This window comes from Heliconius melpomene, chromosome 4 (genome assembly GCF_056956725.1).
Source record: "Heliconius melpomene rosina isolate 202511_hmr_F chromosome 4, ASM5695672v1, whole genome shotgun sequence".
In the NCBI taxonomy this organism is placed as follows: Eukaryota; Metazoa; Arthropoda; class Insecta; order Lepidoptera; family Nymphalidae; genus Heliconius; species Heliconius melpomene.
The window spans coordinates 10,000,616-10,024,256 of record NC_140392.1 but is presented as its reverse complement, the minus strand read 5'-3'; the positions used below and the strand labels follow the sequence as shown (position 1 = coordinate 10,024,256).

General features: G+C 40.3%; 1 protein-coding gene across 1 annotated transcript in view; it reads right to left on the bottom strand.

Annotated features, from left to right (window-relative positions):
* Positions 1–23,641, bottom strand: part of LOC146539722 (uncharacterized) — a 126,783-nt gene that overhangs the window by 3,489 nt on the left and 99,653 nt on the right. The window contains exon 9 of the mRNA XM_085185201.1: positions 101–23,618. Within this exon, the coding sequence (XP_085041327.1) occupies positions 101–23,618 (23,518 nt within the window). The remainder of the gene's footprint in view (positions 1–100; positions 23,619–23,641) is intronic.

The window sequence follows — 23,641 nt, the reverse complement described above, 5'->3', positions numbered from 1 at the left end:
AGTGTCTTATCACAAGGCTCCCTCTGCCAACCCTGCTACATGCGGGATACAGAGTGAAAATAGAAAACATAGTAATTAAAGTAATCATAAATAAATTTACCTAAATCTTTATCTTCCCAAGTCTTTTTCGCATCAAGGAGAGCGTTGTATATTTCTTTTGATGGCTCCGTTCCAGAAAAGACGTAATATCGAGCACGGACCCGTTTGAAGAACTCAATAGCAGAGTAGTATGAATTTCCATGGTGGGGAACATATGTTAGATCCATATAAATAGGAGCTGGGGATTTTTTCTTCGTAGGAGACTCTGCAGCTCTTTTAGCTTCTTTACTTTTTTCTTGATTTATCTTATTTTTATTTAATACGTTTGCGCTAAGTTGTTTCTTCGGTGTACTTTTTCCATCTACTTGACTGGGTGGCAATATTGGACTTGGTAGTCCCAGAGGTTTACCCCAAGATTCTATGGGATCTTTCGAATAACTTTTTTCAGATTTTGATTCAGTTTTACTGCTGCTGCTAGTTGATGAGCAAGAACTTATTTTTTTTGATTCTGTTTTGATATCTTTAAGTGTTAGTGAGGTTGACTCTGATTCACTTTCCAGATGACTAATACTAGAATATTCTTGCTGATCCAATTTATATTTACCAGTTACACTCGATATTACGTCAGAGCCACTCACTTTTTTATGTTCTTCTATGGCTTTTTCAAAATGCTCGTCGGCTTCTTTCAAAAATGATGCATCTGACGCTTTGGAATGAATTTTAATTTCGGATTGTGACTGTTCATGCGATAAAAATTGTTCCGTTGTTTTGGATAGTGATTTATCTGTAAAGTGAATTTCAGTCTTATCTTCGGAATGTGTTGAATATGTACATGAATCGTCATCAGGTAATTGTCCATAAATTGAGGTCGACATTGGATCAAATTCTGTTTTTGGGAAACTATCGTGACTTAACTCTCTTAAATGAGGTGATTTTGTGTCAAGCTCAAAGCTTAAATTTGATCTCGGTGAATGTGCTATTTGGGACTTTGTACTACTTGGACTAGCTTGACCGTCATCGTCACTATAGTACATTCCACTACTCTCCGTTCCCCAAATATGTGTAGCAGCTCGTGATTCTCTGGAGCTAATATCAGAAGGTGGAGATGAAATACCTGGGTGATCTAAATCGTCACTAGCTGCAGAAGAACTTCGTAGATCACTTGCTTTTGATGACAGCTTAGAGAACGATTTCTCACTTTCACCCGTATCAATTATTTCTTCATATTCTTCCTTTATTTCAGATATTGTTGTTTTTGTTGACTTTGTAGTTTTAGTTACACCGTCACTTCCTTTACTTACGGTCGTCGTTTCAACAGTTACTTTAATTTTTTCAGGACTTATGACTTCTTTTGTTGTAACTATAGTAATTGTTTGCGTTATTTCGTTGTCACCTTCCTTAACGATTTTGGTAAAAGTATCAGTTTCAGTAGTTATTTCTCCGATTGGAGATCTTTTCTTAGCTTTATGTTCAGTCTGTGGGTCTGGTTTCCTTTCTAGTGGTAACTCAGAAATAGAAGGTTTTAAATCTTTAATATCCTCTGGCTTGCTTAGCTCCATAGATTTTGTATCCATAGTAGGTCCTTTTTCTATTCGATCCAATTCCTCTGGAGACCAGTCGTCTAGGCTTGTACCTTGAGGGAGATATGTTACTTGTGTATTCAAATCATTAGTGATCTGTGTTATTCCATCTTCATTTTTATTTTCTGTTACAGTTTCAGTTACAGTTTTAACAGCGAATAAATTTATTTCAGAATTAATCATTTCTTCCTTGGTAATGTACGTTGTTATGATTTGATCAATTTTTTTTGAATCGTCTGTAAATATTATATTCGTTTTTTTGTCAACTGCTGTTTTTACTTTACCAGTTGGTTTCAATCCATAGAGCGCAGCTTGTAAATCACTATTATATGTTTTTTGTGATTCAGAGATTGTTATCTTAATGTCTTTCGTAGTTTCTATTAGTCCATTGGGATATAAATCATCAGTAATAGTCTCAATTGTAGTTCTTACACGTTCGATATCTTTATCGGAGCTCGCTAAAATTTCTTTTTTAGTTTTCGTAGTAATTGTGCGTTTAATCTCTGTATTTCCTTTTTTTATTATTTCATTGTTGACAACTGTATCCTGTGAAGTGCTTTCTACAACTTCGCTTTCCCCGTCATATGAATCTACAGGTTCCAGACTACCATTAGTGCTAGGTTCTTTAAGGAGGAAGTCGGCAACGGAGACTTTTTCACTTTTTTTAATTATAATTGCCCCATCTGGATATTCATCTTCAGTCGTAGTTCGTGTAGTAGTTCTTACTTTTTTACTTTTAGTTTCCGCATTTTCAAATTCTTCTCTAATTATAGTTATGGTTGTTTTCCTGTTTATAATTTTGCCATCTTCAATGATTTCTTCCGTTTCTATACTTGTTTTTGTATCAGGATCTCCTAGTTGTATATAACCAACTAGATTTTCATCAAAAGAGTCACTAGTATAATCAGAAACTGTAATTTTTACGTCTCTTGTAACTTCAGTAATTCCATTTGGCAATTTAGTTTCAGTGACAGTTTCTATAGTAGTTTTTATAATTTTCATAGAATAATCTTCAGTGGCTAATGTCTCTTTAGTGGTAATTATATTTATCAATTGTACGACATTTAACCCATCCCTTACAATAGTTTTTTGTTGGTTATCAACGTTGACAGATTTATCTAAGACATGTATAAATTCGTCCAGGCCATCATCTGATTGCATTCTTTCTTCGCCATTGACGTCACAGATCGATTGTCTTTTGTCAACACTGATTCGCGAAGAGCCATCTGGGTACTTATCGGCAGTTGTAGTAGTTGTAATACATTTAATTTTTTTCACTGTTCCGTTATTATCAGCATAGTTTATTTTAGTAACTTTTACCGTGATATTTCTTTGTATTATAAAATCTTCGTACTTTATTTCTTTGTCTTCGCTTGTTTCGGTTTCTTCAGGTTCTCCTTTGACGCTAAGATCTTCAAGTAATTCTTCTATTTTTTCATTATCCTCTTCATGTGTTGAAATTGGCGATAATTTTTCAGATAATATATCTTTCGATAGTAAAAGAGGAGATTTTTCTTTATGATATAATTGTAAATCATCATCAACTGTTGATATTTTTTCACTTGTTTTAATAATAGTAGATCCATCAGGGTATTCATCTGAAACGACAGTTTTTGTAGTTTTTTTAATTCGTTTGATATTTTTTGATACATTATGTAGCTCCTGACTAATAATAGTAGTTGTAATTGTTCGTTTAATATTTATTTCATTTTCCTTTACAAATTCCACTTCTTCACTCGTTTCTTCGTGTGGTTCTCCAGTAAGCTCAAAACCTTCAGGAATATCATCCACAGATTCTAGATTATAATCCGAAATCAATACTTGTGTATTTTTAGTGATTTCTTTAACTCCGTTATAAAACGTTGATTCAATAATTTTTTCAATTGTAGTTTTTAACTTTTTTTTCGACTTATCACTAGTTGTTAAAATTTCTTTTGTAGTAGTTGTAGTAATTAGCTGGTATATATTTTTACCGTCTGAGACTACATTTTTTTCTTGTGTTTCAACGTCAACTGTTTTGTTTTCTATAGTTGTATAGTCATGAAGTTCTGTAGTTTCTATTACATCTTGCTCCTCAACCTCAGTCAAGGAAGTACTACAATCTATTTTAGTTTGAGACGACCCGTCTGGGTACTCATCAGTTGTAGTAACAGTAGTAACGGTCTTGATTTTTCGTATGTGATTATTATTATCAGAATACTTTGTTTTGATGATTTTAGTCAAAATTGTTCTTTTAATAATAATATTATCAATAAGTATTTCTTCAGTTTTTGTCGAGACATTTTCTTCTGGTTCACCATATAAAATAAAGTCACTTAGTATCTTATCAATGTTACTATCTGTATCAACATTTACTTCTTCTACTTTAACTTCAACATTTTTTTGAATATCTTTAGAACCGCCAGGATATTCTTTAGTTGTAATCGTTTCGATAGTCGTTTTTATATTTTTCTTATTTTCATTTATTCTTAATGTCTCTTTTTTTGTGGTTGTTGTAATTGTTTCCACTACATCCATATTATTTTCTTTAATAACCCGTTTACTTACATCTGTGTCAATTATAGTATCTTCTACATTTTCTTCAGAATCATCAGATTCTATTAACAAATCAGATTTAGAATAAATTTCCTCTTTTTTCATGTCCATGATTATGGGAGTAGTGGAAGACGCTTGAGGTTTTTTTTCTTCACTACTTGAAATAGAATCAGTCTTATCATCATAAGTTTCGAGGTAGAATTTTTCTAATTTACTATCTTTTGGATATAAATCCATTAATGAGGTAGATTTGAGGCTGGAAGAACATTCAGAAAGTAAAGTTTGTGTGTCCCTAGTAGTTGTTGTAGACCCATCGGAACTTTTGCTAAGCGTAGTAGTTTCAATGGTTGTCTTAATGTTTTGAGGCGTACCATCTTCTCTTGATATTATTTCTTTTGTGGTTACTGTTGTTATTGTTTGTGTGACGACGTTTTCACCTTCTTTAATAATTTTTGTGACAGTGTCAGTTTCAGTTTTAATTTTACCTATTGTTTGCATTAAATTGAGATTATCAGGGTCATCTTCAAAATTACTTTTTAATGTTTTGGGTAGTTTTTCTGTAGATGTTGAAATTTTTTGTGTGAGAACATCGTCACCTACGTGAACAACTTTAGTAATAGTTTCTTCATTTTCATGTGTTTTATCATAAGTTACTTCGCTTTGTACACCATCACTTGTTTTAATATCTTGGAAATTACTTGGAACCTTTGGTAATGGGCTAACAGGAACAGTAGGTGGAGTAGATACCCTTTCGCATTCAGGGAACACTGTCAGAGAATCGACAAACTCTGACTTAATACCCTGTTGCACTTTTTCGTCACTAAAAGCTTTGTGTATACTTTCTACTAATTGAACTGCCTTCTCAGGAGAATACTCCATATCCGTCGGTAAAACATTTTCTTTAGTGTGAGAAATTGTATCTGTGTTAGAGCCATACATTGAAAGTTGTGTTTGTTTTTCTTTAACTGCTTGCTTTTGACTTTTCTCTGTGCTTTCAAATGAATATTTTTCTTCTAAGCTAATTTCTTTCGAAATGTCTTCAGAGCTACTATGCGTCAAAGATTGAATAGGCCTTTCCCTTTCAGTGTCCTCCAATATATTTTTACTACTACCGTGTGGCATACATACTGATGATGATTTTGTATCAAGTTTGGATGCGAATGATCTTTCTTCATGTAGCATTCGTTCTGTTTCACTCACTGGTTTTGTTGCTGCGTGTGGTTTTAATTCTTTATAGTTTTCAAATTTTCCAACTTCTGAGTCAGCTTTTGTCTTATCACTTAAACTTTCCTTGTCTTTCACAAATCTATGGGTATCTTTGCTTGAATGATATTCTTTTCGAAGTATAGATTCTCCATTGACTTGGGGAGTCATTTTGTTTTCTTCGTCAATTCTTACTTCCTGTTTTGTTTGTTTCTTAGTTTGTTGATTAATTTTTTCTTTTACGTAATTTGTATCGACATATTCTTCAGTAAATGATGTTGATTCAGTAGCTTTTATACTTACAGTACCATCAGGATATTCATCTTCTGTTACAATTTTTATGGTAACTTTAGTACATTTAATTTTTCTAGAAATATTATAAAATACTTGAGTTGTTTTAGTGGTGATTATTTTACGTTTTATTGTTACATCGTTTTCTGTAATAGACGCAATTTCTGTAGTAGATTCTTCTAAAGGTTCCTCTGAATATTCAAAATCAGCCAAATCAGTGTTTTGTTCTATTTGACTCTTATCTGGATGAAGAATTTCATCAACTACAGAAATTTCTTTATTAGTTGTAGTTTTTAAGGTTTTATCAGGATATTCATCTTCAATAGTTGATATTTTAACAGTTCTAATTTTTTTTGTGTTGGTTTTGGTATTTCCAAATATTTCTTCAATTATTGTTATTGTCGTTTTTCTAATTATATTTATACCACTTTCGGATATGTTTTCTAATTTTGTAGACGATGTAGTTTTAGGTTGCTCAATGATGATAAAATCTTCTGGAATATCTTCAATCTGTGAGCCAGATTGTTCAGATCCTGGTTTTTCTTCTTTAAATGTTACTGAAGTTAAGTCTGATGAAGACTCACTAGCGGCCATAGCTTGTGATTTTTCTAACACTGTTTTATATGTGGGTAATACAGATTTGTCATCAAACAAAACTTCTTCACTTGTAGTTACCGATTGGGCACCGTCAGGATACTCTTCTTCTGTAACAGTCTTAACTGTCGTCTTTGTTACCTTGATATTGTATTTTCTATTCACTAACGTCTGTTTGGTAATTGTTTTCGATATTTTTTGTTGGACAGTAGTATTATTTCTATATACTTTCCTTCTTTCACATGACACTTCAGTAACAGGGTCACCAATTTCTTCAAATTCATCGGATAAGTGAGGTTCTACTCCATAATCGGAGATATATACTTTTATGTCTTTTGTCTTTTCTGTTACACCTTCTGGTAATATAGATTCTGTGACGGTAACAATAGTAGTCCTTAATTTCTTTTCAGCCGTGTTATCATTGGTCAAAAGTTCTTTCCTTGTTGTGATAGTCGTTATTTGTAAAATATTTTTACCATTTAATGTAATAGTTCTCTCTTTTTTATCCTCAGTAAGAGATATTTCTTCAACAATTAAATAATCTTGTGAACTATCTTCCGTGTCCTCCGATTTTAATTGAAAAGATTTTTCTGCAACTGGAACAACTTCCTTGTCGTCAACTTGAGCGGAAGCCATTTCGTCGAATTCAGTTTCCTTTGTTGCGCAAATCTTATCTGTTTTAAGTTCGGTGCTATGCAGTTTTTGGTCGAGTTTAGCTGCTGCAGGTCCCATCATAGGCTTAGATTCAACATCCTTTACAGGACTGGGCACCTTTTCGTCGAGTTTTGATAATGTAAGTGGAGATACCTTTTGTGTTACTGGACTTGGAACCTTATCCTCAAGCTTATCGACGTGTTCTTCAATGATTGACTTTGTTTCGATATCCTTTATTAGACTAGGTGCCTTTTCATCAAGTTTAGCTGCTGTAGGTTTAGATACTATTTCTTTCACCGGACTAGGAGCCTTATCCTCAAGTTTTGTGTCAATGGGTGTCGGTTCAGTGACTTCTGAAGGGCTAGCCTTTTGTTTGTGAGCTTCGACTTCGGGTTTTGTTTTCGATTCCTCAACAGGACTAGGGACTCCTGTGTCACGTTTTGCAGTGATCGGTTCGGGTTCAATATCCTGGAGAGGTGTAGGTACCTTTTCATCAGGTTTAGTAGGTGAAAGTTCAGATTCCTGGTCTGTAACAGAACTGGGAGACTTACTCTCAGGTTTCTCGTCGAGTTTTTTAATGACAGGCTTGATTTCAATATCCTTTACTGGACTCGGTGCCTTTTCGTCAATTTTAGCTGCTGTAGGTTCAGATACTTTTTCATTCACCGGACTAGGAGCCTTATCCTCAAGTTTTTTGTCGTGTTTTTCAATGACAGGCTTAGTTTCACTATCCTTTACTAGACTAGGCGTCTTTTCATCGAGTTTAGCTGCTGTAGGTTCAGATACTTTTTCGTTCACCGGACTAGGACTCTTATCCTCAAGTTTTTCATCGTGTTTTACAATGAAAGGCTTGGTTTCAACATCCTTTACTGGACTAGGTGCCTTTTCATCAAATTTAGCTGCTGCAGGTTCAGATATTTTTTGTTTCACCGGACTAGGAGTCTTATCCTCAAGTTTTTCGTCGTGCTTTTCAGTGATAGGCCTGGTTTTAATATCCTTTACTGGACTAGGTGCCTTTGCATCGAGTTTAGCTGCTGTAGGTTCAGATACTTTTTCTTTCACCGGACTAGGACTCTTATCCTCAAGTTTTTCGTCGTGTTTTTCAATGATAGGCTTGATTTCAATATCCTTTACTGGACTAGATGCCTTTTCGTCGATTTTAGCTGCTGCAGGTTCAGATATTTTTTCTTTCACCGGACTAGGAGCCTTATCCTCAAGTTTTTCGTCGTGTTTTACAATGACAGGCCTGGTTTCAATATCCTTTACGGGGCTAGGTGCCTTTTCATCGAGTTTAGCTGCAGTAGGCTCAGATATTTTTTCTTTTACTGGACTAGGAGACTTATCCTCAAGTTTTTCGTCCTGTTTTTCAATGACAGGCTTAGTTTCAATATCCTTTAATGGACTAGGCGCCTTTTGATCAAATTTAATTGCTGTAGGTTCAGATACAATTCCTTTCACCGGACTAGGAGCCTTATCCTCAAGTTTTTCGTCGTGTTTTTCTTTGATAGGCTTAGTTTCAATATCCTTTACAGGACTAGGTGCCTTTTCGTCGAGTTTAACTTTTGTAGGTTCAGGTACTTTTTCCTTTAACGAACTATAAGCCTTATCTTCAAGTTTTGTGTCGATAGGAGTGGGCACAGTGACTTCTGTAGGGCTAGTCTTTCCTTTGTGAGCTTCAATTACAGGTTCTTTTTCCGTTACCCCAACAGGACTAGGGACTTCTGTGTCACGTTTTGCATTGATCGGTTCGGGTTCAATATCTTTTAGAGGACTAGGTACCATTTCATCGGATTGAGTCGGTGAAGGTTTAGATTCCTGCTCTGCTACTGGACTGGGAGCCTTACCCGCAGGTTTGTCGCCGAGTTTTTTAATGATAGGCTTGATTTCAATATCCTCTACTGGACTAGGTGCCTTTTCATCGAGTTTACCTGCTGTAGGATCAGATACTTTTTCTTTCACCGGACTAGGAGCCTTATCTTGAAGTTTTGTGTCGATGGGTGTGGGCTCGGTGACTTCTGTACGACTAGCTTGTTCTTTGTGAGCTTTGACTTCAGATTTTGTTTCCGTTTCCTTAACAGGACTAGGGACTTTTATGTCACGTTTCGCAATGATCGGTTCGGGTTCAATATCCTTTGGAGGACTAGATACCTCTTCATCGGGTTTATGTGGTGAAAGTTCAGTTTCCTTCTCTGTAACTGGACTGGGAGCCTTATCCTCAAGTTTTTCGTCGTGTTTTTCAATGATAGGCTTAGTTTCAATATCCTTTACTGGACTAGGCGTCTTTTCATCGAGTTTAACTGCTGTAGGTTCCAGTACTTTTTCCTTTACCGGACTAGGAGCCTTATCTTCAAGTTTTGTGTCGATAGGTGTGGGCTCGGTGACATCTGTAGGACTAGCTTGTTCTCTGTGAGCTTTGACTTCAGATTTTGTTTCCGTTTCCTTAACAGGACTAGGGACTTCTGTATCACGTTTTGCAATGATCGGTTCGGGTTCAATATCCTTTAGAGGACTAGGTACCTTGTCATCAGGTTTAGTTGGTGAAGGTACCGATTCCTTCTCTGTAACTGGACTGGGAGCCTTATCCTCAGGTTTGTCATTGTGTTTTTCAATGATGAGCTTGGTTTCAATATCCTTTACTGGACTAGGCGCCTTTTCATCGAGTTTAACTGCTGTAGGTTCCGGTACTTTTTCCTTTACCGGACTAGGAGCCTTAACTTCAAGTTTTGTGTCGATAGGTGTGGGATCGGTGACTTCTGTAGGACTAGCTTGTTCTTTGTGAGCTTTGACTTCAGATTTTGTTTCCGTTTTCTTAACAGGACTAGGGACTTCTGTATCACGTTTTGCAATGATCGGTTCGGGTTCAATATCCTTTAGAGGACTAGGTACCTTGTCATCAGGTTTAGTTGGTGAAGGTTCCGATTCCTTCTCTGTAACTGGACTGGGAGCCTTATCCTCAGGTTTGTCAACGTGTTTTTCAATGATGAGCTTGGTTTCAATATCCTTTACTGGACTAGGCGCCTTTTCATCGAGTTTAACTGCTGTAGGTTCCGGTACTTTTTCTTTTACCGGACTAGGCGCCTTTTCATCTAGTTTAACTGCTGTAGGTTCCAGTACTTTTTCCTTTACCGGACTAGGAGCCTTATCTTCAAGTTTTGTGTCGATAGGTGTGGGCTCGGTGACATCTGTAGGACTAGCTTGTTCTTTGTGAGCTTTGACTTCAGATTTTGTTTCCGTTTCCTTAACAGGACTAGGGACTTCTGTATCACGTTTTGCAATGACCGATTCAGATTCAATATCCTTTAGAGGACTAGGTAACTTGTCATCAGGTTTAGTTGGTGAAGGTTCCGATTCCTTCTCTGTAACTGGACTGTGAGCCTTATCCTCAGGTTTGTCATCGCGTTTTTCAATGATGAGCTTGGTTTCAATATCCTTTACTGGACTAGGCGCCTTTTCATCGAGTTTAACTGATGTAGGTTCCGGTACTTTTTCCTTTACCGGACTAGGCGCCTTTTCGTCGACTTTAACTGCTGTAGGTTCCGGTACTTTTTCCTTTACCGGACTAGGCGCCTTTTCATCGAGTTTAACTCCTGTAGGTTCCGGTATTTTTTCCTTTACCGGACTAGGAGCCTTATCTTCAAGTTTTGTGTCGATGGGTGTGGGCTCGGTGACTTCTGTACGACTAGCTTGTTCTTTGTGAGCTTTGACTTCAGATTTTGTTTCCGTTTCCTTAACAGGACTAGGGACTTTTATGTCACGTTTCGCAATGATCGGTTCGGGTTCAATATCCTTTGGAGGACTAGATACCTCTTCATCGGGTTTATGTGGTGAAAGTTCAGTTTCCTTCTCTGTAACTGGACTGGGAGCCTTATCCTCAAGTTTTTCGTCGTGTTTTTCAATGATAGGCTTAGTTTCAATATCCTTTACTGGACTAGGCGTCTTTTCATCGAGTTTAACTGCTGTAGGTTCCAGTACTTTTTCCTTTACCGGACTAGGCGCCTTTTCATCGAGTTTAACTGCTGTAAGTTCCGGTACTTTTTCCTTTACCGGACTAGGAGCCTTATCTTCAAGTTTTGTGTCGATAGGTGTGGGCTCGGTGACATCTGTAGGACTAGCTTGTTCTCTGTGAGCTTTGACTTCAGATTTTGTTTCCGTTTCCTTAACAGGACTAGGGACTTCTGTATCACGTTTTGCAATGATCGGTTCGGGTTCAATATCCTTTAGAGGACTAGGTACCTTGTCATCAGGTTTAGTTGGTGAAGGTACCGATTCCTTCTCTGTAACTGGACTGGGAGCCTTATCCTCAGGTTTGTCATCGTGTTTTTCAATGATGAGCTTGGTTTCAATATCCTTTACTGGACTAGGCGCCTTTTCATCGAGTTTAACTGCAGTAAGTTCCGGTACTTTTTCCTTTACCGGACTAGGAGCCTTATCTTCAAGTTTTGTGTCGATAGGTGTGGGCTCGGTGACATCTGTAGGACTAGCTTGTTCTCTGTGAGCTTTGACTTCAGATTTTGTTTCCGTTTCCTTAACAGGACTAGGGACTTCTGTATCACGTTTTGCAATGATCGGTTCGGGTTCAATATCCTTTAGAGGACTAGGTACCTTGTCATCAGGTTTAGTTGGTGAAGGTTCCGATTCCTTCTCTGTAACTGGACTGGGAGCCTTATCCTCAGGTTTGTCATCGTGTTTTTCAATGATGAGCTTGGTTTCAATATCCTTTACTGGACTAGGCGCCTTTTCATCGAGTTTAACTGCTGTAAGTTCCGGTACTTTTTCCTTTACCGGACTAGGAGCCTTATCTTCAAGTTTTGTGTCGATAGGTGTGGGCTCGGTGACATCTGTAGGACTAGCTTGTTCTCTGTGAGCTTTGACTTCAGATTTTGTTTCCGTTTCCTTAACAGGACTAGGGACTTCTGTATCACGTTTTGCAATGATCGCTTCGGGTTCAATATCCTTTAGAGGACTAGGTACCTTGTCATCAGGTTTAGTTGGTGAAGGTACCGATTCCTTCTCTGTAACTGGACTGGGAGCCTTATCCTCAGGTTTGTCATCGTGTTTTTCAATGATGAGCTTGGTTTCAATATCCTTTACTGGACTAGGCGCCTTTTCATCGAGTTTAACTGCTGTAGGTTCCGGTATTTTTTCTTTTACCGGACTAGGCGCCTTTTCATCTAGTTTAACTGCTGTAGGTTCCAGTACTTTTTCCTTTACCGGACTAGGAGCCTTATCTTCAAGTTTTGTGTCGATAGGTGTGGGCTCGGTGACATCTGTAGGACTAGCTTGTTCTTTGTGAGCTTTGACTTCAGATTTTTTTTCCGTTTCCTTAACAGGACTAGGGACTTCTGTATCACGTTTTGCAATGATCGGTTCGGGTTCAATATCCTTTAGAGGACTAGGTACCTTGTCATCAGGTTTACTTGGTGAAGGTACCGATTCCTTCTCTGTAACTGGACTGGGAGCCTTATCCTCAGGTTTGTCATCGTGTTTTTCAATGATGAGCTTGGTTTCAATATCCTTTACTGGACTAGGCGCCTTTTCATCGAGTTTAACTCCTGTAGGTTCCGGTACTTTTTCCTTTACCGGACTAGGAGCCTTATCTTCAAGTTTTGTGTCGATGGGTGTGGGCTCGGTGACTTCTGTACGACTAGCTTGTTCTTTGTAAGCTTTGACTTCAGATTTTGTTTCCGTTTCCTTAACGGGACTAGGGACTTCTGTATCACGTTTTGCAATGACCGATTCAGATTCAATATCCTTTAGAGGACTAGGTAACTTGTCATCAGGTTTAGTTGGTGAAGGTTCCGATTCCTTCTCTGTAACTGGACTGTGAGCCTTATCCTCAGGTTTGTCATCGCGTTTTTCAATGATGAGCTTGGTTTCAATATCCTTTACTGGACTAGGCGCCTTTTCATCGAGTTTAACTGATGTAGGTTCCGGTACTTTTTCCTTTACCGGACTAGGCGCCTTTTCGTCGACTTTAACTGCTGTAGGTTCCGGTACTTTTTCCTTTACCGGACTAGGCGCCTTTTCATCGAATTTAACTCCTGTAGGTTCCGGTATTTTTTCCTTTACCGGACTAGGAGCCTTATCTTCAAGTTTTGTGTCAATGGGTGTGGGCTCGGTGACTTCTGTACGACTAGCTTGTTCTTTGTGAGCTTTGACTTCAGATTTTGTTTCCGTTTCCTTAACAGGACTAGGGACTTTTATGTCACGTTTCGCAATGATCGGTTCGGGTTCAATATCCTTTGGAGGACTAGATACCTCTTCATCGGGTTTATGTGGTGAAAGTTCAGTTCCCTTCTCTGTAACTGGACTGGGAGCCTTATCCTCAAGTTTTTCGTCGTGTTTTTCAATGATAGGCTTAGTTTCAATATCCTTTACTGGACTAGGCGTCTTTTCATCGAGTTTAACTGCTGTAGGTTCCAGTACTTTTTCCTTTACCGGACTAGGCGCCTTTTCATCGAGTTTAACTGCTGTAAGTTCCGGTACTTTTTCCTTTACCGGACTAGGAGCCTTATCTTCAAGTTTTGTGTCGATAGGTGTGGGCTCGGTGACATCTGTAGGACTAGCTTGTTCTCTGTGAGCTTTGACTTCAGATTTTGTTTCCGTTTCCTTAACAGGACTAGGGACTTCTGTATCACGTTTTGCAATGATCGGTTCGGGTTCAATATCCTTTAGAGGACTAGGTACCTTGTCATCAGGTTTAGTTGGTGAAGGTACCGATTCCTTCTCTGTAACTGGACTGGGAGCCTTATCCTCAGGTTTGTCATCGTGTTTTTCAATGATGAGCTTGGTTTCAATATCCTTTACTGGACTAGGCGCCTTTTCATCGAGTTTAACTGCAGTAAGTTCCGGTACTTTTTCCTTTACCGGACTAGGAGCCTTATCTTCAAGTTTTGTGTCGATAGGTGTGGGCTCGGTGACATCTGTAGGACTAGCTTGTTCTCTGTGAGCTTTGACTTCAGATTTTGTTTCCGTTTCCTTAACAGGACTAGGGACTTCTGTATCACGTTTTGCAATGACCGATTCAGATTCAATATCCTTTAGAGGACTAGGTACCTTGTCATCAGGTTTAGTTGGTGAAGGTTCCGATTCCTTCTCTGTAACTGGACTGTGAGCCTTATCCTCAGGTTTGTCATCGCGTTTTTCAATGATGAGCTTGGTTTCAATATCCTTTACTGGACTAGGCGCCTTTTCATCGAGTTTAACTGATGTAGGTTCCGGTACTTTTTCCTTTACCGGACTAGGCGCCTTTTCGTCGACTTTAACTGCTGTAGGTTCCGGTACTTTTTCCTTTACCGGACTAGGCGCCTTTTCATCGAATTTAACTCCTGTAGGTTCCGGTATTTTTTCCTTTACCGGACTAGGAGCCTTATCTTCAAGTTTTGTGTCAATGGGTGTGGGCTCGGTGACTTCTGTACGACTAGCTTGTTCTTTGTGAGCTTTGACTTCAGATTTTGTTTCCGTTTCCTTAACAGGACTAGGGACTTTTATGTCACGTTTCGCAATGATCGGTTCGGGTTCAATATCCTTTGGAGGACTAGATACCTCTTCATCGGGTTTATGTGGTGAAAGTTCAGTTTCCTTCTCTGTAACTGGACTGGGAGCCTTATCCTCAAGTTTTTCGTCGTGTTTTTCAATGATAGGCTTAGTTTCAATATCCTTTACTGGACTAGGCGTCTTTTCATCGAGTTTAACTGCTGTAGGTTCCAGTACTTTTTCCTTTACCGGACTAGGCGCCTTATCTTTTAGTTTTGTGTCGATGGGTGTGGGCTCGGTGACTTCTGTAGGACTAGCTTGTTCTTTGTGAGCTTTGACTTCAGATTTTGTTTCCGTTTCCTTAACAGGACTAGGGACTTCTGTGTCACGTTTTGCAATGATCGGTTCGGGTTCAATATCCTTTAGAGGACTAGGTACCTCTTCATCGGGTTTATGTGGTGAAGGTTCCGATTCCTTTTCTGTAACTGGACTAGGAGCCTTATCCTCAGGTTTGTCATCGTGTTTTTCAATGATGAGCTTGGTTTCAATATCCTTTCCTGGACTAGGCGCCTTTTCATCGAGTTTAACTACTGTAGGTTCCGGTACTTTTTCCTTTACCGGACTAGGCGCCTTTTCGTCGACTTTAACTGCTGTAGGTTCCGGTACTTTTTCCTTTACCGGACTAGGCGCCTTCTCATCGAGTTTAACTGCTGTAGGTTCCGGTACTTTTTCGTTTACCGGACTAGGAGCCTTATCTTCAAGTTTTGTGTCGATGGGTGTGGGCTCGGTGACTTCTGTAGGACTAGCTTGTTCTTTGTGAGCTTTGACTTCAGGTTGTTTTTCCGTTTCCTCAACAGGACTAGGAACTTCTGTGTCACGTTTTGCAATGATCGGTTCGGGTTCAACATCCTTTAGAGGACTAGGTACCTCTTCATCGGGTTTATGTGGTGAAGGTTCCGATTCCTTCTCTGTAACTGGACTGGGAGCCTTATCCTCAGGTTTGTCATCGTGTTTTTCAATGATGAGCTTGGTTTCAATATCCTTTACTGGACTAGGCGCCTTTTCATCGAGTTTAACTACTGTAGGTTCCGGTACTTTTTCCTTTACCGGACTAGGCGCCTTTTCATCGAGTTTTACTGCTCTAGGTTCCGGTACTTTTTCCTTTACCGGACTAGGCGCCTTCTCATCGAGTTTAACTGCTGTAGGTTCCGGTACTTTTTCCTTTACCGGACTAGAAGCCTTATCTTCAAGTTTTGTGTCGATGGGTGTGGGCTGGGTGACTTCTGTAGGACTAGCTTGTTCTTTGTGAGCTTTGACTTCAGGTTGTTTTTTCGTTTCCTCAACAGGACTAGGGACTTCTGTGTCACGTTTTGCATTGATCGGTTCGGGTTCAATATCCTTCAGAGGACTAGGTACCTTGTCATCAGGTTTAGTCGGTGAAGGTTCCGATCCCTGCTCTGAGACTGGACTGGGAGCCTTATCCTCAGGTTTGTCATCGTGTTTTTCAATGATGAGCTTGGTTTCAATATCCTTTACTGGACTAGGCGCCTTTTCATCGAGTTTTACTGCTCTAGGTTCCGGTACTTTTTCCTTTACCGGACTAGGCGCCTTCTCATCGAGTTTAACTGCTGTAGGTTCCGGTACTTTTTCCTTTACCGGACTAGAAGCCTTATCTTCAAGTTTTGTGTCGATGGGTGTGGGCTGGGTGACTTCTGTAGGACTAGCTTGTTCTTTGTGAGCTTTGACTTCAGGTTGTTTTTTCGTTTCCTCAACAGGACTAGGGACTTCTGTGTCACGTTTTGCAATGATCGGTTCGGGTTCAATATCCTTCAGAGGACTAGGTACCTTGTCATCAGGTTTAGTCGGTGAAGGTTCCGATCCCTGCTCTGAGACTGGACTGGGAGCCTTATCCTCAGGTTTGTCATCGTGTTTTTCAATGATAAGCTTGGTTTCAATATCCTGTACCGGACTAGGAGCCTTATCTTCAAGTTTTGTGTCGATGGGTGTGGGCTCGGTGACTTCTGTAGGTCTAGCTTGTTCTTTGTGAGCTTTGACTTCAGATTTTGTTTCCGTTTTCTTAACAGGACTAGGGACTTCTGTGTCACGTTTTGCAATGATCGGTTCGGGTTCAATATCCTTTAGAGGACTAGGTACCTTGTCATCAGGTTTAGTTGGTGAAGGTTCCGATTCCTTCTCTGTAACTGGACTGGGAGCTTTATCTTCAAGTTTTTCGTCGTGTTTTTCAATGATAGGCTTGGTTTCAATATCCTTTACTGGACTAGGCGCCTTTTCATCGAGTTTAACTGCTGTAGGTTCCGGTACTTTTTCCTTTACCGGACTAGGAGCCTTATCTTCAAGTTTTGTGTCGATGGGTGTGGGCTCGGTGACTTCTGTAGGACTAGCTTGTTCTTTGTGAGCTTTGACTTCAGATTTTGTTTCCGTTTCCTTAACAGGACTAGGGACTTCTGTGTCACGTTTTGCAATGATCTGTTCCGGTTCAATATCCTTTAGAGGACTAGGTACCTTGTCATCAGGTTTAGTTGGTGAAGGTTCCGATTCCTTCTCTGTAAATGGACTGGGAGCTTTATCTTCAAGTTTTTCTTCGTGTTTTTCCATGATAGGCTTGGTTTCAAGATCCTTCACTGGACTAGGTGCCTTTTCATCAAGTGTAACTGCTGTAGGTGCCGGTACTTTTTCCTTTACCGGACTAGGAGCCTTATCTTTAAGTTTTGTGTCGATAGGTGTGGGCTCGGTGACTTCTGTAGGACTAGCTTGTTCTTTGTGAGCTTTGACTTCAGGTTTTTTTTCCGTTTCCTCAACTGGACTAGGGATTTTTTTGTCACGTTTTTCAATAATAGGTTCGGGTTCAATATCCTGCAGAGGACTAGGTACCTTGTCATCAGGTTTAGTCGGTGAAGGTTCCGATCCCTGCTCTGAGACTGGACTGGGAGCCTTATCCTCAGGTTTGTCATCGTGTTTTTCAATGATAGGCTTGGTTTCAAGATCCTTTACTGGACTAGGTGCCTTTTCATCAAGTGTAACTGCTGTAGGTGCCGGTACTTTTTCCTTTACCGGACTAGGAGCCTTATCTTTAAGTTTTGTGTCGATAGGTGTGGGCTCGGTGACTTCTGTAGGACTAGCTTGTTCTTTGTGAGCTTTGACTTCAAGTTTTTTTTCCGTTTCCTCAACTGGACTAGGGATTTTTTTGTCACGTTTTTCAATAATCGGTTCGGGTTCAATATCCTTCAGAGGACTAGGTACCTTGTCATCAGGTTTAGTCGGTGAAGGTTCCGATTCCTGCTCTGAGACTGGACTGGGAGCCTTATCCTCAGGTTTGTCATCGTGTTTTTCAATGATAAGGTTGGTTTCAATATCCTGTACCGGACAAGGAGCCTTATCTTCAAGTTTTGTGTCGATGGGTGTGGGCTCGGTGACTTCTGTAGGACTAGCTTGTTCTTTGTGAGCTTTGACTTCAGATTTTGTTTCCGTTTCCTTAACAGGACTAGGGACTTCTGTGTCACGTTTTGCAATGATCGGTTCGGGTTCAATATCCTTTAGAGGACTAGGTACCTTGTCATCAAGTTTAGTTGGTGAAGGTTCCGATTCCTTCTCTGTAACTGGACTGGGAGCTTTATCTTCAAGTTTTTCTTCGTGTTTTTCAATGATAGGCTTGGTTTCAAGATCCTTCACTGGACTAGGTGCCTTTTCATCAAGTGTAACTGCTGTAGGTGCCGGTACTTTTTCCTTTACCGGACTAGGAGCCTTATCTTTAAGTTTTGTGTCGATAGGTGTGGGCTCGGTGACTTCTGTAGGACTAGCTTGTTCTTTGTGAGCTTTGACTTCAGATTTTGTTTCTGTTTCCTTAACAGGACTAGGGACTTCTCTGTCATGTTTTGCAATGAACGATTCGGGTTCAATATCCTTTAGAGGACTAGGTACCTTGTCATCAGGTTTAGTTGGTGAAGGTTCCGATTCCTTCTCTGTAACTGGACTGGGAGCTTTATCTTCAAGTTTTTCGTCGTGTTTTTCAATGATAGGCTTGGTTTCAAGATCCTTTACTCGACTAGGTGCCTTTTCATCAAGTGTAACTGCTGTAGGTGCCGGTACTTTTTCCTTTACCGGACCAGGAGCCTTATCTTTAAGTTTTGTGTCGATAGGTGTGGGCTCGGTGACTTCTGTAGGACTAGCTTGTTCTTTGTGAGCTTTGACTTCAGGTTTTTTTTCCGTTTCCTCAACTGGACTAGGGATTTTTTTGTCACGTTTTTCAATAATAGGTTTGGGTTCAATATCCTGCAGAGGACTAGGTACCTTGTCATCAGGTTTAGTCGGTGAAGGTTCCGATCCCTGCTCTGAGACTGGACTGGGAGCCTTATCCTCAGGTTTGTCATCGTGTTTTTCAATGATAAGCTTGGTTTCAATATCCTGTACCGGACTAGGAGCCTTATCTTCAAGTTTTGTGTCGATGGGTGTGGGCTCGGTGACTTCTGTAGGACTAGCTTGTTCTTTGTGAGCTTTGACTTCAGATTTTGTTTCCGTTTCCTTAACAGGACTAGGGACTTCTGTGTCACGTTTTGCAATGATCGGTTCGGGTTCAATATCCTTTAGAGGACTAGGTACCTTGTCATCAAGTTTAGTTGGTGAAGGTTCCGATTCCTTCTCTGTAACTGGACTGGGAGCTTTATCTTCAAGTTTTTCGTCGTGTTTTTCAATGATAGGCTTGGTTTCAATATCCTTTACTGGACTAGGCGCCTTTTCATCGAGTTTATCTGCTGTAGATTCCGGTACTTTTTCCTTTACCGGACTAGGAGCCTTATCTTCAAGTTTTGTGTCGATGGGTGTGGGCTCGGTGACTTCTGTAGGACTAGCTTGTTCTTTGTGAGCTTTGACTTCAGATTTTGTTTCCGTTTCCTTAACAGGACTAGGGACTTCTGTGTCACGTTTTGCAATGATCGGTTCCGGTTCAATATCCTTTAGAGGACTAGGTACCTTGTCATCATTTTTAGTTGGTGAAGGTTCCGATTCCTTCTCTGTAACTAGACTGGAAGCTTTATCTTCAAGTTTTTCTTCGTGTTTTTCAATGATAGGCTTGGTTTCAAGATCCTTTACTGGACTAGGTGCCTTTTCATCAAGTGTAACTGCTGTAGGTGTCGGTACTTTTTCCTTTACCGGACTAGGAGCCTTATCTTTAAGTTTTGTGTCGATAGGTGTGGGCTCGGTGACTTCTGTAGGACTAGCTTGTTCTTTGTGAGCTTTGACTTCAGGTTTTTTTTCCGTTTCCTCAACTGGACTAGGGATTTTTTTGTCACGTTTTTCAATAATCGGTTCGGGTTCAATATCCTTTAGAGGACTAGGTACCTTGTCATCAGGTTTAGTCGGTGAAGGTTCCGATCCCTGCTCTGAGACTGGACTGGGAGCCTTATCCTCAGGTTTGTCATCGTGTTTTTCAATGATAAGCTTGGTTTCAATATCCTGTACCGGACTAGGAGCCTTATCTTCAAGTTTTGTGTCGATGGGTGTGGGCTCGGTGACTTCTGTAGGACTAGCTTGTTCTTTGTGAGCTTTGACTTCAGATTTTGTTTCCGTTTCCTTAACAGGACTAGGGACTTCTGTGTCACGTTTTGCAATGATCGGTTCCGGTTCAATATCCTTTAGAGGACTAGGTACCTTGTCATCAGGTTTAGTTGGTGAAGGTTCCGATTCCTTCTCTGTAACTAGACTGGAAGCTTTATCTTCAAGTTTTTCTTCGTGTTTTTCAATGATAGGCTTGGTTTCAAGATCCTTTACTGGACTAGGTGCCTTTTCATCAAGTGTAACTGCTGTAGGTGTCGGTACTTTTTCCTTTACCGGACTAGGAGCCTTATCTTTAAGTTTTGTGTCGATAGGTGTGGGCTCGGTGACTTCTGTAGGACTAGCTTGTTCTTTGTGAGCTTTGATTTCAGGTTTTTTTTCCGTTTCCTCAACTGGACTAGGGATTTTTTTGTCACGTTTTTCAATAATCGGTTCGGGTTCAATATCCTGCAGAGGACTAGGTACCTTGTCATCAGGTTTAGTCGGTGAAGGTTCCGATCCCTGCTCTGAGACTGGACTGGGAGCCTTATCCTCAGGTTTGTCATCGTGTTTTTCAATGATAAGCTTGGTTTCAATATCCTGTACCGGACTAGGAGCCTTATCTTCAAGTTTTGTGTCGATGGGTGTGGGCTCGGTGACTTCTGTAGGACTAGCTTGTTCTTTGTGAGCTTTGACTTCAGATTTTGTTTCCGTTTCCTTAACAGGACTAGGGACTTCTGTGTCACGTTTTGAGATGATCTGTTCCGGTTCAATATCCTTTAGAGGACTAGGTACCTTGTCATCAGGTTTAGTTGGTGAAGGTTCCGATTCCTTCTCTGTAACTGGACTGGGAGCTCTATCTTCAAGTTTTTTGTCGTGTTTTTCAATGATAGGCTTGGTTTCAATATCCTTTACTGGACTAGGCGCCTTTTCATCGAGTTTATCTGCTGTAGATTCCGGTACTTTTTCCTTTACCGGACTAGGAGCCTTATCTTCAAGTTTTGTGTCGATGGGTGTGGGCTCGGTGACTTCTGTAGGACTAGCTTGTTCTTTGTGAGCTTTGACTTCAGATTTTGTTTCCGTTTCCTTAACAGAACTAGGGACTTCTGTGTCACGTTTTGCAATGATCGGTTCCGGTTCAATATCCTTTAGAGGACTAGGTACCTTGTCATCAGGTTTAGTTGGTGAAGGTTCCGATTCCTTCTCTGTAACTGGACTGGAAGCTTTATCTTCAAGTTTTTCTTCGTGTTTTTCAATGATAGGCTTGGTTTCAAGATCCTTTACTGGACTAGGTGCCTTTTCATCAAGTGTAACTGCTGTAGGTGCCGGTACTTTTTCCTTTACCGGACTAGGAGCCTTATCTTTAAGTTTTGTGTCGATAGGTGTGGGCTCGGTGACTTCTGTAGGACTAGCTTGTTCTTTGTGAGCTTTGACTTCAGGTTTTTTTTCCGTTTCCTCAACTGGACTAGGGATTTTTTTGTCACGTTTTTCAATAATCGGTTCGGGTTCAATATCCTGCAGAGGACTAGGTACCTTGTCATCAGGTTTAGTCGGTGAAGGTTCCGATCCCTGCTCTGAGACTGGACTGGGAGCCTTATCCTCAGGTTCGTCATCGTGTTTTTCAATGATAAGCTTGGTTTCAATATCCTGTACCGGACTAGGAGCCTTATCTTCAAGTTTTGTGTCGATGGGTGTGGGCTCGGTGACTTCTGTAGGACTAGCTTGTTCTTTGTGAGCTTTGACTTCAGATTTTGTTTCCGTTTCCTTAACAGGACTAGGGACTTCTGTGTCACGTTTTGAGATGATCTGTTCCGGTTCAATATCCTTTAGAGGACTAGGTACCTTGTCATCAGGTTTAGTTGGTGAAGGTTCCGATTCCTTCTCTGTAACTGGACTGGGAGCTCTATCTTCAAGTTTTTTGTCGTGTTTTTCAATGATAGGCTTGGTTTCAATATCCTTTACTGGACTAGGCGCCTTTTCATCGAGTTTAACTGCTGTAGGTTCCGGTACTTTTTCCTTTACCGGACTAGGAGCCTTTTCTTCAAGTTTTGTGTCGATGGGTGTGGGCTCGGTGACTTCTGTAGGACTAGCTTGTTCTTTGTGAGCTTTGACTTCAGGTTTTTTTTCCTTTTCCTCAACTGGACTAGGGATTTTTTTGTCACGTTTTTCAATAATCGGTTCGGGTTCAATATCCTTCAGAGGACTAGGTACCTTGTCATCAGGTTTAGTCGGTGAAGGTTCCGATCCCTGCTCTGAGACTGGACTGGGAGCCTTATCCTCAGGTTTGTCATCGTGTTTTTCAATGATAAGCTTGGTTTTAATATCCTGTACCGGACTAGGAGCCTTATCTTCAAGTTTTGTGTCGATGGGTGTGGGCTCGGTGACTTCTGTAGGACTTGCTTGTTCTTTGTGAGCTTTGACTTCAGATTTTGTTTCCATTTCCTTAACAAGACTAGGGACTTCTGTGTCACGTTTTGCAATGATCGGTTCGGGTTCAATATCCTTTAGAGGACTAGGTATCTTATCATCAAGTTTAGTTGGTGAAGGTTCCGATTCCTTCTCTGTAACTGGACTGGGAGCTTTATCTTTAAGTTTTTCGTCGTGTTTTTCAATGATAGGCTTGGTTTCAATATCCTTTACTGGACTAGGCACCTTTTCATCGAGTTTAACTGCTGTAGGTTCCGGTACTTTTTCCTTTACCGGACTAGGAGCCTTATCTTCAAGTTTTGTGTCGATGGGTGTGGGCTCGGTGACTTCTGTAAGACTAGCTTGTTCTTTGTGAGCTTTGACTTCAGATTTTGTTTCTGTTTCCTTAACAGGACTAGGGACTTCTCTGTCATGTTTTGCAATGAACGATTCGGGTTCAATATCTTTTAGAGGACTAGGTACCTTGTCATCAGGTTTAGTTGGTGAAGGTTCCGATTCCTTCTCTGTAACTGGACTGGGAGCTTTATCTTTAAGTTTTTCGTCGTGTTTTTCAATGATAGGCTTGGCTTCAAGATCCTTTACTCGACTAGGTGCCTTTTCATCAAGTGTAACTGCTGTAGGTGCCGGTACTTTTTCCTTTACCGGACTAGGAGCCTTATCTTCAAGTTTTGTGTCGATGGGTGTGGGCTCGGTGACTTCTGTAGGACTAGCTTGTTCTTTGTGAGCTTTGACTTCAGGTTTTTTTTCCGTTTCCTCAACTGGACTAGGGATTTTTTTGTCACGTTTTTCAATAATCGGTTCGGGTTCAATATCCTTCAGAGGACTAGGTACCTTGTCATCAGGTTTAGTCGGTGAAGGTTCCGATCCCTGCTCTGAGACTGGACTGGGAGCCGTATCCTCAGGTTTGTCATCGTGTTTTTCAATGATAAGCTTCGTTTCAATATCCTGTACCGGACTAGGAGCCTTATCTTCAAGTTTTGTGTCGATGGGTGTGGGCTCGGTGACTTCTGTAGGACTAGCTTGTTCTTTGTGAGCTTTGACTTCAGATTTTGTTTCTGTTTCCTTAACAGGACTAGGGACTTCTCTGTCATGTTTTGCAATGAACGATTCGGGTTCAATATCCTTTAGAGGACTAGGTACCTTGTCATCAGGTTTAGTTGGTGAAGGTTCCGATTCCTTCTCTGTAACTGGACTGGGAGCTTTATCTTCAAGTTTTTCGTCGTGTTTTTCAATGATAGGCTTGGTTTCAAGATCCTTTACTCGACTAGGTGCCTTTTCATCAAGTGTAACTGCTG